Source organism: Erpetoichthys calabaricus, chromosome 11 (genome assembly GCF_900747795.2).
Source record: "Erpetoichthys calabaricus chromosome 11, fErpCal1.3, whole genome shotgun sequence".
NCBI lineage: Eukaryota > Metazoa > Chordata > Cladistia > Polypteriformes > Polypteridae > Erpetoichthys > Erpetoichthys calabaricus.
In genome coordinates this window covers 158488262-158505305 of record NC_041404.2, presented here as the reverse complement: position 1 = coordinate 158505305, position 17044 = coordinate 158488262, and the positions used below count along the sequence as shown (strand labels likewise).

Here is a 17044-nt window from a genome sequence, read left to right as displayed (position 1 = left end):
TCTACTGGAGATATCAAATTCTTTCAGGAAAAAGCCAAACCATTTCACAGAGAAGGAATTACTTTGTGGATTCATGTTCACTTCCTCTTTGAAATGTCCTGGTTGCTAGCACACTGTGAAGAGTATGTGAGGAACTGTGCTTCTGGAATTCTATTTACTTTTTTTCTATTTTCTGGTAGATTGAGTGGGCTGGCTGGAGCTGCTGCCTATATGAGTCCTGAAACAAAGAGGGAAATAGCAAATGTCATACTTAACTATCTACAGGAACAAAGAAATGCCTCAGGTAGGAAGTACCAAGAGAACATACTTTCTTCACTTTCATCCGTGACTTCTCTTTCACTTTTTTCCTTACAATATATGATTATCCCCCTTTCAGTATTTGGCAATTACAAACAATTCTCATTTTCAAAAAAACAAACCACCACGCTATTTTCTTTTATTAGAATGCTTCATACCAGGAATGAGTATTGGGATGTGGATCAACCAGAACATTGGACCCTTTGCAGAAAGCTTAAGTGACCAGGACATAATCGATTTAAATCCAAACCTACAACAGGTATGATGTTAGCTTTCAAGGAAAAAAAAAATAGAATCATACAGCTGTTCCCTGCTGGTTAACACAAGTGAAAATGCTGTGGTTACATTTACGATTTTTTGAAGCTTGAATATCTTCAGAAAATCAGTTACGACGTACTATCGGCATGTCGAGGAAACAGTCTGTAACGTCTAATTTTTCTGTCCTTCACAGTGTCATTTCTTCTGTAAGCCCGTATTCATTTCCTTTAAAGTAGGTCTCATTTCTAGAAATGCAATGCAGCGTAAACAGTTACTAAGTGTTTTCATGTTTTTTATTCCTTAGTTGAAAGATTTAGGCACTCTTCCTCCAGCAAATATTGCAGCCCTCACATTTGACTCCAGCGTTGGCGCCCTGGACAGTGTTTGGGTCATTAGTTACATCTTCGATGCGCTTCTGAACTTCACCAGTGAAGAAGAGCTTGAAGAATACTTTGACAGTTTTGTTTATTTCGCATCCAAGGTATGATATATCATTTACTGAGCTCCTTAATGTATTCGGTGTGTCACAATGAGGCCGGTCATATAACTAGACACTTCCTTTGTTGGTGATGGAATGAAGACGTGGCTTGTAATATTCCTCTGTCCTTTGTGGTGTAGTGTCCTTTTTTCAAACCTCTGCAATCTCTTCACAAATGTGTCTGCCTGGAATGTAATGGCTCAGCCGATTCCTTTCTTTGTCATCATGGAGCAGTCACACCTATAAGTATTAGCTGGATGTGAACAATGGCATCGTTTGCTCAGTCTGTCTAAGTTTAAATCCAGTCAAAAACAAAAACAAACAATCAAAGAAATAAACAAGCTCTCACTCGATTCAACAGTAACAGAGATCTCTCTTGGTAACATCCAACATTTGCGTTCTGTTTGCACCTGTTTACCTTACGATGGGGCTGATGTATTCTGTAAAATATTTTTTCTCCACAGAACAATGTGACAGTCATCGGAAACACTCAAGTGAGAGACACCATGCTGAGTAAAACAATGGAAGCTCTCCCCCACTCTTTGGTTTATTCCAATTCCTCTGACATACATGAATGGTTTACAGTGAGGTTGTCCTTGCTTTTACCCAGTGTCAACTCTTATGTACTTGGATCTATTCCATTAAACATCACTTGCGACAGTTACAAAGCAGTGTAAGTGTTAGTGACAAGGTGTCTTGTGTGTTGACTCTGAAGTCTTTCTCTTTTGTGGCTACTTGCAAAAGAAGTCCTTGCATGAAATTACAGCCATTGTCATTGTAAATGAGTTCTATAAGGTCTGTCTAATTGGGAATATCCTTTTTCTCCTAGAATTCAAGGGCTTAGTGACGTCTATCAATCATTGACAGTGGAACAGCAAGATGCCGTTTTTAGTTTCAGCAGTAATTACTTACTTATCTCCAGTGAAGGTAAATTTTCTGCTCTAGAGTGCGGTCTGTAATCTACATGTTGCAATTTTCTCCAGTCTGATCAGTTCCCAGAGTTTCATAAACCTTTCACAGAATGAGTTAGGCGGCTATAAGTAAGAAGTGTTGTTTCATCTGTGTCCTCCTTGCTTTCAACAGGTTCCAGCTGTTCAGGCAGCGTCACCAGCAGTAGACAGTGTCTAACACAGATGCTGGGCCCCTTCTATACAAGTGCTTCATATCTGGAACTTTCCCAGCTCTGTGGAAATTTTAGTGGGGTGAGTCCCTTTACCAATGAGAAACAGGTTGTTTGAAATGTCTTCTTCTTTCCCAAGAGTGTACCTTAAATCTGCTTCTTTGGGCACTGTCAATTTACAACAGATGGAAGTGCTGGAATTGCTTACATCAGCCCAGGTCGCCCAGTTCACCGTAGACCTTCTACTGGGAGACACGGACAGTAACATGCTCTTCAGTTACATCTCTGAAATTACCATGACCTCCTCGTTCCAAGAAAACATTGATGAATTTTTCTACCAGTTTAAAACTTCTGCATTGCAGGTAGATGGTTACATTTTCTTACATATGATTACCATAGAAACTTCAAGGCAAGAGAAGCCAGTCGATCCTTCTGTGTTGACTGAATTAGTTTCCAATTGGGAGCCTGAAATGGCCTCTTTTGCCTGAATGTTACTTGTCTGACAAGAGCACCTCAGTTTCATTTACCTGGTGACTATTCATCACGGATGGCTAGATCTCCATACACTTAGTAGAGTAGAAGGCACATTTCTTCTTTTTTTTTTTCACTGAGCAAACAATACATTTACTTTGACCAGCTGTTCCTTCCAAACATTTCTTTATCCAATTTCCAATAAGAAATACATGAGAAACCCTACCCCTGACTGTGCAATGGTCTGTGGTGACCATGCGCAATTGCAGTTGTTTCTTATGTGATTCAGGGCCCGATGCTGCTACTGAACCATTAATATCATACATTTGAATAAGTGTTTTGTTTTATTTTAAAGGGTAACTTGTGTTTTTTGTTTCTTCAGCAAAACCTCACAGTCATCAAGGACACAGAAGTGGCAACACTCATGCTAAACAGAACCATCACCATCCTGATTCCTTATTTCCAAGACTTTACCTTCTTGGACTGGCAAGACTGGTTTCAAGTGAACCTGGCCCCACTGCTATCCGGTGTCAATGTCGACATTTTGTCAGCTCTATCGCAGAATATTTCCTGTGAATCTTACCAAGCAATGTAAGAAACATACTCTGATTTACCCTCCTCTGGTTTCTGTCGTTTGGGAAGCAGTCTGTGCATTGCCACCTGCTCATGTTTCTTTGTTTTTATTATCCACAGAATACAGGCTTTTGACAGCGTCTTTACATCTCTGTCACTGGAACAGTCCAAAGCTGTGTTTAGCTTTGCGGAAGGCTACTTGCAGCATGTTGTGCAAAATGGTAATTGTGAGCAAAATCAGTAGGGGGTGGCTTTAATCTGTCTTCTTGTTGCATATTGAAGGACAAACAAAATCATCTTTCAATCAGCCAGTAAAATACTTAAACATACTGGTTTCTCCGTTTGCTTAGAGGTCTTATTTCTCATTTTCTCACCTTTCTTTATAGGCGTCGCTTGTGCCTTACCAGGGCAGGACAGTCTAGGCTGGCTTGTTGTGAATTTTGGGCAATTTTCCATCTTTGCTCAGTACAGCGATTTTGTCCTTTTAAATTACAACTTTAATTGGGTAAGCCTCATAAGCAAATACGTGCACTGCTTAAAGGCAGAGCTTTCAAGGTGACAATTAAACCCACACAGTCTAAAAGAATGGCTTTGTTCAGTTTCTTTCCCCTCCACACAGAACTGCTTTGTCAGTAAATAAACCCATTCACTGCAATTCCTCTTTTTATTTCTCTTTACCCCACAGTTTGAAGTCCTACAGGTGCTAACTCCTGTGCAACTTGCTGACGTAACTGTCGTGTCAACAGCCCTGTCTAATTCTACAGAAATCCAGCTCATCTTTAGCTACTTAGTTAAAGGAAATGCAGTCGACAACTTTGCTCAATACTTCTCAGAACTAAGCATCAAGGTAAAGTGGACTTTTATTTCACTGATGTGCTGAAATGAATGGCTTCAATGATATTTTCTGAAAGTGACCAAATGCAAAAACAGAAGGAACTCATTTACTAATTGCTGCCATTTAAGATGAACCTATTGAGGTAAAAAGTACAGATTCTTTCTGACACTAGACAATGTATAAAGAAACCTGAATCTAAAACACCAAGATTGTTCAGTTCTTGTTAAAGGCGTCAGAGTTGTACAGGTTTAACAATAGAATGAAAACCATGTAGAAAACCACCATCCAATCATTATGAGAGGAGCTTAATTCAATACATGTTTCAGGGAGTACAGTTTAATTAAAAAAGAAAAGGTATGTAGAGAAATCTTTAGAATTCCATTTCTAACTATACAACAGCGACAGACAAAAGAAGAATTAAGAGAAAGAGATGGAGGGTTGCTATGGTTTAACTGAATATAGAAAGTTGGGTATATGCTGACGTAGTGATTTTGGTCACTTTCCCTTTTCAGAACGTCACTGTCCAGAATTCAGATGTTGGAGGGTTCATGATTGAACAGGTCTATCAAATCGTCGGGACGTATTTCTCCACATTTAACAGCTCTGAAACAGTAGAATGGTTCCAAGTGGTTCTTGTGCCAGTGCTGCCTTGGATCAACCCTGAAATGGTTGCGTCGGTAATCTCTGACACCAGTTGTGCTGAATACCAGGCAATGTGAGTGATGCCTTTTCTTGTGGTTTTCTCGGAGTCTAACTTCTCATGCATATTTGCATACAGATGTCAATACCTACAATATAATATTTTCAAACAAATTTAAAGGTGATGGAGATAGGAACCCATGCCCAAAGGCCTTTGGGTTATGTTGGATTAAGAAAAATAGAAACATAAAGAGAAAATTGTAATGTGTTTAAATGGGAAACGTAAAAAAAAAAGAAAAAAAAACCCCAGGAAATTCTTCTTGTCTTTCTCCATATTGCTGGTGCTTTCCAGGTTCAAATGAGCAAAATGCTTTATTTTTTATTTGTGCCCTGTATGAGTGTTTGCGTTGTTGAAGAATTTGATTCAAGTACTGAAATTGATCAGTTGGATTCATTTTCAATGAAAATACTTTCAGACCATTCAACGTACTGTAGGTCTAACCATGTAAGCAAGTATAAATGAAAGGAGTGTGTGGACCTTTCGTACCGTGTTGCCATCCCAATTGATGCCGAATGTTCCAGAGTCACAACACTGGATTCCAACAATAAGATAATTGTACCCCACATAACAATACCTGAAATGTTAAACACACATTTTGAATCGCATATGTGTGAGTCGCCTGTTAGTGGGCTATCAAGCACCAGCTAGGGCCACATGTCATACCATTGCTGCACAATTTTGCAGCACTTGGGATATATCAACGTAAGACAATAGACACATCTGGGTTTCATTTCTGTACAACACTTTGTAAATCTGAGGTGAAAGTTTTATTGGTGTGGACATTTTTGAGTAAAAATAATCAAATACCTTTGTGCTGTTGATAATTAAGACACATTTCCACTGTCTCTTCAAAAGCACCAGCAGCAAATGACCATGAACTATCTACTTACTCCCAAGTATTTCATCTTTTTTCTACTGGAGATATCAAATTCTTTCAGGAATAAGCCAAACCATTTCACAGAGAAGGAATTACTTTGTGGATTAATTTTCACTTCCTCTTTGAAATGTCCTGGTTGCTAGCACACTGTGAAGAGTATGTGAGGAACTGTGCTTCTGGAATTCTATTTACTTTTTTTCTATTTTCTGGTAGATTGAGTGGGCTGGCTGGAGCTGCTGCCTATATGAGTCCTGAAACAAAGAGGGAAATAGCAAATGTCATACTTAACTATCTACAGGAACAAAGAAATGCCTCAGGTAGGAAGTACCAAGAGAACATACTTTCTTCACTTTCATCCGTGACTTCTCTTTCACATTTTTCCTTACAATATATGATTATCCCCCTTTCAGTATTTGGCAATTACAAACAATTCTCATTTTCAAAAAAACAAACCACCACGCTGTTTTCTTTTATTAGAATGCTTCATACCAGGAATGAGTATTGGGATGTGGATCAACCAGAACATTGGACCCTTTGCAGAAAGCTTAAGTGACCAGGACATAATCGATTTAAATCCAAACCTACAACAGGTATGATGTTAGCTTTCAAGAAAAAAAAAATAGAATCATACAGCTGTTCCCTGCTGGTTAACACAAGTGAAAATGCTGTGGTTACATTTACGATTTTTTGAAGCTTGAATATCTTCAGAAAATCAGTTACGACGTACTATCGGCATGTCGAGGAAACAGTCTGTAACGTCTAATTTTTCTGTCCTTCACAGTGTCATTTCTTCTGTAAGCCCGTATTCATTTCCTTTAAAGTAGGTCTCATTTCTAGAAATGCAATGCAACGTAAACAGTTACTAAGTGTTTTCATGTTTTTTATTCCTTAGTTGAAAGATTTAGGCACTCTTCCTCCAGCAAATATTGCAGCCCTCACATTTGACTCCAGCGTTGGCGCCCTGGACAGTGTTTGGGTCATTAGTTACATCTTCGATGCGCTTCTGAACTTCACCAGTGAAGAAGAGCTTGAAGAATACTTTGACAGTTTTGTTTATTTCGCATCCAAGGTATGATATATCATTTACTGAGCTCCTTAATGTATTCGGTGTGTCACAATGAGGCCGGTCATATAACTAGACACTTCCTTTGTTGGTGATGGAATGAAGACGTGGCTTGTAATATTCCTCTGTCCTTTGTGGTGTAGTGTCCTTTTTTCAAACCTCTTCACAAATGTGTCTGCCTGGAATGTAATGGCTCAGCCGATTCCTTTCTTTGTCATCATGGTGCAGTCACACCTATAAGTATTAGCTGGATGTGAACAATGGCATCGTTTGCTCAGTCTGTCTAAGTTTAAATCCAGTCAAAAACAAAAACAAACAATCAAAGAAATAAACAAGCTCTCACTCGATTCAACAGTAACAGAGATCTCTCTTGGTAACATCCAACATTTGCGTTCTGTTTGCACCTGTTTACCTTACGATGGGGCTGATGTATTCTGTAAAATATTTTTTCTCCACAGAACAATGTGACAGTCATCGGAAACACTCAAGTGAGAGACACCATGCTGAGTAAAACAATGGAAGCTCTCCTCCACTATTTGGTTTATTCCAATTCCTCTGACATACATGAATGGTTTACAGTGAGGTTGTCCTTGCTTTTACCCAGTGTCAACTCTTATGTACTTGGATCTATTCCATTAAACATCACTTGCGACAGTTACAAAGCAGTGTAAGTGTTAGTGACAAGGTGTCTTGTGTGTTGACTCTGAAGTCTTTCTCTTTTGTGGCTACTTGCAAAAGAAGTCCTTGCATGAAATTACAGCCACTGTCATTGTAAATGAGTTCTATAAGGTCTGTCTAATTGGGAATATCCTTTTTCTCCTAGAATTCAAGGGCTTAGTGACGTCTATCAATCATTGACAGTGGAACAGCAAGATGCCGTTTTAAGTTTCAGCAGTAATTACTTACTTATCTCCAGTGAAGGTAAATTTTCTGCTCTAGAGTGCGGTCTGTAATCTACATGTTGCAATTTTCTCCAGTCTGATCAGTTCCCAGAGTTTCATAAACCTTTCACAGAATGAGTTAGGCGGCTATAAGTAAGAAGTGTTGTTTCATCTGTGTCCTCCTTGCTTTCAACAGGTTCCAGCTGTTCAGGCAGCGTCACCAGCAGTAGACAGTGTCTAACACAGATGCTGGGCCCCTTCTATACAAGTGCTTCATATCTGGAACTTTCCCAGCTCTGTGGAAATTTTAGTGGGGTGAGTCCCTTTACCAATGAGAAACAGGTTGTTTGAAATTTCTTCTTCTTTCCCAAGAGTGTACCTTAAATCTGCTTCTTTGGGCACTGTCAATTTACAACAGATGGAAGTGCTGGAATTGCTTACATCAGCCCAGGTCGCCCAGTTCACCGTAGACCTTCTACTGGGAGACACGGACAGTAACATGCTCTTCAGTTACATCTCTGAAATTACCATGACCTCCTCGTTCCAAGAAAACATTGATGAATTTTTCTACCAGTTTAAAACTTCTGCATTGCAGGTAGATGGTTACATTTTCTTACATATGATTACCATAGAAACTTCAAGGCAAGAGAAGCCAGTCGATCCTTCTGTGTTGACTGAATTAGTTTCCAATTGGGATCCTGAAATGGCCTCTTTTGCCTGAATGTTACTTGTCTGACAAGAGCACCGCAGTTTCATTTACCTGGTGACTATTCATCACGGATGGCTAGATCTCCATACACTTAGTAGAGTAGAAGGCACATTTCTTCTTTTTTTTTTCACTGAGCAAACAATACATTTACTTTGACCAGCTGTTCCTTCCAAACATTTCTTTATCCAATTTCCAATAAGAAATACATGAGAAACCCTACCCCTGACTGTGCAATGGTCTGTGGTGACCATGCACAATTGCAGTTGTTTCTTATGTGATTCAGGGCCCGATGCTGCTACTGAACCATTAATATCATACATTTGAATAAGTGTTTTGTTTTATTTTAAAGGGTAACTTGTGTTTTTTGTTTCTTCAGCAAAACCTCACAGTCATCAAGGACACAGAAGTGGCAACACTCATGCTAAACAGAACCATCACCATCCTGATTCCTTATTTCCAAGACTTTACCTTCTTGGACTGGCAAGACTGGTTTCAAGTGAACCTGGCCCCACTGCTATCCGGTGTCAATGTCGACATTTTGTCAGCTCTACCGCAGAATATTTCCTGTGAATCTTACCAAGCAATGTAAGAAACATACTCTGATTTACCCTCCTCTGGTTTCTGTCGTTTGGGAAGCAGTCTGTGCATTGCCACCTGCTCATGTTTCTTTGTTTTTATTATCCACAGAATACAGGCTTTTGACAGCGTCTTTACATCTCTGTCACTGGAACAGTCCAAAGCTGTGTTTAGCTTTGCGGAAGGCTACTTGCAGCATGTTGTGCAAAATGGTAATTGTGAGCAAAATCAGTAGGGGGTGGCTTTAATCTGTCTTCTTGTTGCATATTGAAGGACAAACAAAATCATCTTTCAATCAGCCAGTAAAATACTTAAACATACTGGTTTCTCCGTTTGCTTAGAGGTCTTATTTCTCATTTTCTCACCTTTCTTTATAGGCGTCGCTTGTGCCTTACCAGGGCAGGACAGTCTAGGCTGGCTTGTTGTGAATTTTGGGCAATTTTCCATCTTTGCTCAGTACAGCGATTTTGTCCTTTTAAATTACAACTTTAATTGGGTAAGCCTCATAAGCAAATACGTGCACTGCTTAAAGGCAGAGCTTTCAACGTGACAATTAAACCCACACAGTCTAAAAGAATGGCTTTGTTCAGTTTCTTTCCCCTCCACACAGAACTGCTTTGTCAGTAAATAAACCCATTCACTGCAATTCCTCTTTTTTTTTCTCTTTACCCCACAGTTTGAAGTCCTACAGGTGCTAACTCCTGTGCAACTTGCTGACGTAACTGTCGTGTCAACAGCCCTGTCTAATTCTACAGAAATTCAGCTCATCTTTAGCTACTTAGTTAAAGGAAATGCAGTCGACAACTTTGCTCAATACTTCTCAGAACTAAGCATCAAGGTAAAGTGGACTTTTATTTCACTGATGTGCTGAAATGAATGGCTTCAATGATATTTTCTGAAAGTGACCAAATGCAAAAACAGAAGGAACTCATTTACTAATTGCTGCCATTTAAGATGAACCTATTGAGGTAAAAAGTACAGATTCTTTCTGACACTAGACAACGTATAAAGAAACCTGAATCTAAAACACCAAGATTGTTCAGTTCTTGTTAAAGGCGTCAAAGTTGTACAGGTTTAACAATAGAATGAAAACCATGTAGAAAACCACCATCCAATCATTATGAGAGGAGCTTAATTCAATACATGTTTCAGGGAGTACAGTTTAATTAAAAAAGAAAAGGTATGTAGAGAAATCTTTAGAATTCCATTTCTAACTACACAACAGCGACAGACAAAAGAAGAATTAAGAGAAAGAGATGGAGGGTTGCTATGGTTTAAGTGAATATAGAAAGTTGGGTATATGCTGACGTAGTGATTTTGGTCACTTTCCCTTTTCAGAACGTCACTGTCCAGAATTCAGATGTTGGAGGGTTCATGATTGAACAGGTCTATCAAATCGTCGGGACGTATTTCTCCACATTTAACAGCTCTGAAACAGTAGAATGGTTCCAAGTGGTTCTTGTGCCAGTGCTGCCTTGGATCAACCCTGAAATGGTTGCGTCGGTAATCTCTGACACCAATTGTGTTGAATACCAGGCAATGTGAGTGATGCCTTTTCTTGTGGTTTTCTCGGAGTCTAACTTCTCATGCATATTTGCATACAGATGTCAATACCTACAATATAATATTTTCAAACAAATTTAAAGGTGATGGAGATAGGAACCCATGCCCAAAGGCCTTTGGGTTATGTTGGATTAAGAAAAATAGAAACATAAAGAGAAAATTGTAATGTGTTTAAATGGGAAACGTAAAAAAAAACAGAAAAAGAAAAAAACACCCCAGGAAATTCTTCTTGTCTTTCGCCATATTGCTGGTGCTTTCCAGGTTCAAATGAGCAATATGCTTTATTTTTTATTTGTGCCCTGTATGAGTGTTTGCGTTGTTGAAGAATTTGATTCAAGTACTGAAATTGATCAGTTGGATTCATTTTCAATGAAAATACTTTCAGACCATTCAACGTACTGTAGGTCTAACCATGTAAGCAAGTATAAATGAAAGGAGTGTGTGGACCTTTCGTACCGTGTTGCCATCCCAATTGATGCCGAATGTTCCAGAGTCACAACACTGGATTCCAACAATAAGATAATTGTACCCCACATAACAATACCTGAAATGTTAAACACACATTTTGAATCGCATATGTGTGAGTCGCCTGTTAGTGGGCTATCAAGCACCAGCTAGGGCCACATGTCATACCATTGCTGCACAATTTTGCAGCACTTGGGATATATCAACGTAAGACAATAGACACATCCGGGTTTCATTTCTGTACAACATTTTGTAAATCTGAGGTGAAAGTTTTATTGGTGTGGACTTTTTTGAGTAAAAATAATCAAATACCTTTGTGCTGTTGATAATTAAGACACATTTCTACTGTCTCTGCAAAAGCACCAGCAGCAAATGACCATGAACTATCTACTTACTCCCAAGTATTTCATCTTTTTTCTACTGGAGATATCAAATTCTTTCAGGAATAAGCCAAACCATTTCACAGAGAAGGAATTACTTTGTGGATTAATTTTCACTTCCTCTTTGAAATGTCCTGGTTGCTAGCACACTGTGAAGAGTATGTGAGGAACTGTGCTTCTGGAATTCTATTTACTTTTTTTCTATTTTCTGGTAGATTGAGTGGGCTGGCTGGAGCTGCTGCCTATATGAGTCCTGAAACAAAGAGGGAAATAGCAAATGTCATACTTAACTATCTACAGGAACAAAGAAATGCCTCAGGTAGGAAGTACCAAGAGAACATACTTTCTTCACTTTCATCCGTGACTTCTCTTTCACTTTTTTCCTTACAATATATGATTATCCCCCTTTCAGTATTTGGCAATTACAAACAATTCTCATTTTCAAAAAAACAAACCACCATGCTATTTTCTTTTATTAGAATGCTTCATACAAGGAATGAGTATTGGGGTGTGGATCAACCAGAACATTGGACCCTTTGCAGAAAGCTTAAGTGACCAGGACATAATCGATTTAAATCCAAACCTACAACAGGTATGATGTTAGCTTTCAAGAAAAAAAAAAATAGAATCATACAGCTGTTCCCTGCTTGTTAACAGAAGTGAAAATGCTGTGGTTACATTTACGATTTTTTGAAGCTTGAATATCTTCAGAAAATCAGTTACGACGTACTATCGGCATGTCGAGGAAACAGTCTGTAAGGTCTAATTTTTCTGTCCTTCATAGTGTCATTTCTTCTGTAAGCCCGTATTCATTTCCTTTAAAGTAGGTCTCATTTCTAGAAATGCAATGCAACGTAAACAGTTACTAAGTGTTTTCATGTTTTTTATTCCTTAGTTGAAAGATTTAGGCACTCTTCCTCCAGCAAATATTGCAGCCCTCACATTTGACTCCAGCGTTGGCGCCCTGGACAGTGTTTGGGTCATTAGTTACATCTTTGATGCGCTCCTGAACTTCACCAGTGAAGAAGAGCTTGAAGAATACTTTGACAGTTTTGTTTATTTCGCATCCAAGGTATGATATATCATTTACTGAGCTCCTTAATGTATTCGGTGTGTCACAATGAGGCCGGTCATATAACTAGACACTTCCTTTGTTGGTGATGGAATGAAGACGTGGCTTGTAATATTCCTCTGTCCTTTGTGGTGTAGTGTCCTTTTTTCAAACCTCTGCAATCTCTTCACAAATGTGTCTGCCTGGAATGTAATGGCTCAGCCGATTCCTTTCTTTGTCATCATGGAGCAGTCACACCTATAAGTATTAGCTGGATGTGAACAATGGCATCGTTTGCTCAGTCTGTCTAAGTTTAAATCCAGTCAAAAACAAAAACAAACAATCAAAGAAATAAACAAGCTCTCACCCGATTCAACAGTAACAGAGATCTCTCTTGGTAACATCCAACATTTGCGTTCTGTTTGCACCTGTTTACCTTACGATGGGGCTGATGTATTCTGTAAAATATTTTTTCTCCACAGAACAATGTGACAGTCATCGGAAACACTCAAGTGAGAGACACCATGCTGAGTAAAACAATGGAAGCTCTCCTCCACTATTTGGTTTATTCCAATTCCTCTGACATACATGAATGGTTTACAGTGAGGTTGTCCTTGCTTTTACCCAGTGTCAACTCTTATGTACTTGGATCTATTCCATTAAACATCACTTGCGACAGTTACAAAGCAGTGTAAGTATTAGTGACAAGGTGTCTTGTGTGTTGACTCTGAAGTCTTTCTCTTTTGTGGCTACTTGCAAAAGAAGTCCTTGCATGAAATTACAGCCACTGTCATTGTAAATGAGTTATATAAGGTCTGTCTCATTGGGAATATCCTTTTTCTCCTAGAATTCAAGGGCTTAGTGACGTCTATCAATCATTGACAGTGGAACAGCAAGATGCCGTTTTTAATTTCAGCAGTAATTACTTACTTATCTCCAGTGAAGGTAAATTTTCTGCTCTAGAGTGCGGTCTGTAATCTACATGTTGCAATTTTCTCCAGTCTGATCAGTTCCCAGAGTTTCATAAACCTTTCACAGAATGAGTTAGGCGGCTATAAGTAAGAAGTGTTGTTTCATCTGTGTCCTCCTTGCTTTCAACAGGTTCCAGCTGTTCAGGCAGCGTCACCAGCAGTAGACAGTGTCTAACACAGATGCTGGGCCCCTTCTATACAAGTGCTTCATATCTGGAACTTTCCCAGCTCTGTGGAAATTTTAGTGGGGTGAGTCCCTTTACCAATGAGAAACAGGTTGTTTGAAATTTCTTCTTCTTTCCCAAGAGTGTACCTTAAATCTGCTTCTTTGGGCACTGTCAATTTACAACAGATGGAAGTGCTGGAATTGCTTACAACAGCCCAGGTCGCCCAGTTCACCGTAGACCTTCTACTGGGAGACACGGACAGTAACATGCTCTTCAGTTACATCTCTGAAATTACCATGACCTCCTCGTTCCAAGAAAACATTGATGAATTTTTCTACCAGTTTAAAACTTCTGCATTGCAGGTAGATGGTTACATTTTCTTACATATGATTACCATAGAAACTTCAAGGCAAGAGAAGCCAGTCGATCCTTCTGTGTTGACTGAATTAGTTTCCAATTGGGAGCCTGAAATGGCCTCTTTTGCCTGAATGTTACTTGTCTGACAAGAGCACCGCAGTTTCATTTACCTGGTGACTATTCATCACGGATGGCTAGATCTCCATACACTTAGTAGAGTAGAAGGCACATTTCTTCTTTTTTTTTTCACTGAGCAAACAATACATTTACTTTGACCAGCTGTTACTTCCAAACATTTCTTTATCCAATTTCCAATAAGAAATACATGAGAAACCCTACCCCTGACTGTGCAATGGTCTGTGGTGACCATGCGCAATTGCAGTTGTTTCTTATGTGATTCAGGGCCCGATGCTGCTACTGAACCATTAATATCATACATTTGAATAAGTGTTTTGTTTTATTTTAAAGGGTAACTTGTGTTTTTTGTTTCTTCAGCAAAACCTCACAGTCATCAAGGACACAGAAGTGGCAACACTCATGCTAAACAGAACCATCACCATCCTGATTCCTTATTTCCAAGACTTTACCTTCTTGGACTGGCAAGTCTGGTTTCAAGTGAACCTGGCCCCACTGCTATCCGGTGTCAATGTCGACATTTTGTCAGCTCTATCGCAGAATATTTCCTGTGAATCTTACCAAGCAATGTAAGAAACATACTCTGATTTACCCTCCTCTGGTTTCTGTCGTTTGGGAAGCAGTCTGTGCATTGCCACCTGCTCATGTTTCTTTGTTTTTATTATCCACAGAATACAGGCTTTTGACAGCGTCTTTACATCTCTGTCACTGGAACAGTCCAAAGCTGTGTTTAGCTTTGCGGAAGGCTACTTGCAGCATGTTGTGCAAAATGGTAATTGTGAGCAAAATCAGTAGGGGGTGGCTTTAATCTGTCTTCTTGTTGCATATTGAAGGACAAACAAAATCATCTTTCAATCAGCCAGTAAAATACTTAAACATACTGGTTTCTCCGTTTGCTTAGAGGTCTTATTTCTCATTTTCTCATCTTTCTTTATAGGCGTCGCTTGTGCCTTACCAGGGCAGGACAGTCTAGGCTGGCTTGTTGTGAATTTTGGGCAATTTTCCATCTTTGCTCAGTACAGCGATTTTGTCCTTTTAAATTACAACTTTAATTGGGTAAGCCTCATAAGCAAATACGTGCACTGCTTAAAGGCAGAGCTTTCAAGGTGACAATTAAACCCACACAGTCTAAAAGAATGGCTTTGTTCAGTTTCTTTCCCCTCCACACAGAACTGCTTTGTCAGTAAATAAACCCATTCACTGCAATTCCTCTTTTTTTTTCTCTTTACCCCACAGTTTGAAGTCCTACAGGTGCTAACTCCTGTGCAACTTGCTGACGTAACTGTCGTGTCAACAGCCCTGTCTAATTCTACAGAAATCCAGCTCATCTTTAGCTACTTAGTTAAAGGAAATGCAGTCGACAACTTTGCTCAATACTTCTCAGAACTAAGCAGTAAGGTAGGTTTTGAATTTATTCTCAGATCTACACAATATTTAATCTTTGAAAAATGCGTGTACTCTAAATATGTACTACAGTGATCCCTCGCTATATCGCGCTTCGCCTTTCGTGGCTTCACTCCATCGCGGATTTTATATGTAAGCATATTTAAATATATATCGCGGATTTTTTGCTGGTTCGCGGATTTCTGCGGACAATGGGTCTTTTAATTTCTGGTACATGCTTCCTCAGTTGGTTTGCCCAGTTGATTTCATACAAGGGACGCTATTGGCAGATGGCTGAGAAGCTACCCAACTTACTTTTCTCTCTCTCTTGCGCTGACTATCTGTGATCCTGACGTAGGGGGTGTGAGCAGGGTGGCTGTTCGCACACCTAGACGATACGGACGCTCGTCTAAAAATGCTCAAAGATTATCTTCACCTTGCTATCTTCTGTGCAGCTACTTCCTGAAACGACATGCAGCAAGGTGCTTCGCATACTTAAAAGCTCGAAGGGCACGTATTGATTTTTGATTGAAAAACAAACTCTGTCTCTCTCTCTCTTTGTCTGCTCCTGACGGAGGGGGTGTGAGCTGCCGCCTTCAACAGCTTTGTGCTGCGGTGCTTCGCATACTTAAAAGCAAACAGCCCTATTGATTTGTTTGCTTTTCTCTATCTATGTGACATTCTGTGCCCCTGACAAGCACTCCTTTGAAGAGGAAGATATGTTTGCATTCTTTTAATTGTGAGATGGAACTGTCATCTCTGTCTTGTCATGGAGCACAGTTTAAACTTTTGAAAAAGAGACAAATGTTTGTTTGCAGTGTTTGAATAACGTTCCTGTCTCTCTACAACCTCCTGTGTTTCTGCGCAAATCTGTGACCCAAGCATGACAATATAAAAATAACCATATAAACATATGGTTTCTACTTCGCGGATGGCTCTGGAACGCAACCCCCGCGATGGAGGAGGGATTACTGTATTTTTATATCATATGAACAATTGTGCTTCAAACTTAAGTTCCTAGCAACCCAATTTTTCCACTACTTTCAAATTAGATATTTTGCTAAACGAAACCTAGCTTATTGTCCACACCTCTCACCCTTTTCTATTCCTTAACACTAGAATTATCAGAGCCTACGAAAAAACTTGTAGATCCGGCCCACCTTAAATCGCTTCTTAAAACCGTTCTCACCTCTCCGCCAGCGTCTTTTGTCATCTAAATGTACTGATAAAGACATGCTGCCAGTAGCCGGCTATTCCATCCCAACGACTTAGAACGTAAACGAGCTTTTCCCAACTCATGCCTTGATTGATTATCTGGGAGTGGAGTTTTAGAGTAGAAATAATAGATTGTTATTTGGAACACACGCATTTCATATGTGTTGCATTTCTACAGCAATCTGTGTAAACGCATTTTTAAAACAGAAACGTTTTATATATTCTAGTAGCAAGTGACAAAATGTAGGCATAAACTATATAATGTATGAAGCCTGAAGTCCAAATATCAAATTAACACTTTCACAAAAGGTACAAAAAAATGCCACCGCCAAAAAAAGCCACCTTAGTGTGTGACATTGACACGCATTAGCTATCACTGCTTCCGTGGCGCAACAGTATCAGTCGCTGATTGGGAATTAGAAGGTCATGAGTTCGATCCTGCACAACTCCCTTTTGAGAAGTGTTCTTATTTTCACTATTTTAGAATAAAAAGATACATTTGATTTCAGTCTGTAACAG

At 39.4% G+C, this 17044-nt stretch overlaps 1 protein-coding gene across 1 annotated transcript in view; it reads left to right on the top strand.

Moving 5' to 3' along the window:
* LOC114661422 (uncharacterized) overlaps window positions 1-17044 on the top strand; it is a 251958-nt gene that overhangs the window by 181405 nt on the left and 53509 nt on the right. Inside the window, exons 55-71 of the mRNA XM_051934334.1 lie at window positions 2372-2515; window positions 3007-3215; window positions 3318-3418; window positions 3584-3702; window positions 3883-4044; window positions 4545-4747; window positions 11462-11565; window positions 11726-11838; window positions 12142-12318; window positions 12780-12988; window positions 13145-13242; window positions 13399-13517; window positions 13621-13797; window positions 14288-14496; window positions 14599-14699; window positions 14865-14983; window positions 15164-15325. Coding sequence (XP_051790294.1) covers window positions 2372-2515; window positions 3007-3215; window positions 3318-3418; window positions 3584-3702; window positions 3883-4044; window positions 4545-4747; window positions 11462-11565; window positions 11726-11838; window positions 12142-12318; window positions 12780-12988; window positions 13145-13242; window positions 13399-13517; window positions 13621-13797; window positions 14288-14496; window positions 14599-14699; window positions 14865-14983; window positions 15164-15325 — 2526 coding nt within the window. The remainder of the gene's footprint in view (window positions 1-2371; window positions 2516-3006; window positions 3216-3317; window positions 3419-3583; window positions 3703-3882; window positions 4045-4544; window positions 4748-11461; window positions 11566-11725; window positions 11839-12141; window positions 12319-12779; window positions 12989-13144; window positions 13243-13398; window positions 13518-13620; window positions 13798-14287; window positions 14497-14598; window positions 14700-14864; window positions 14984-15163; window positions 15326-17044) is intronic.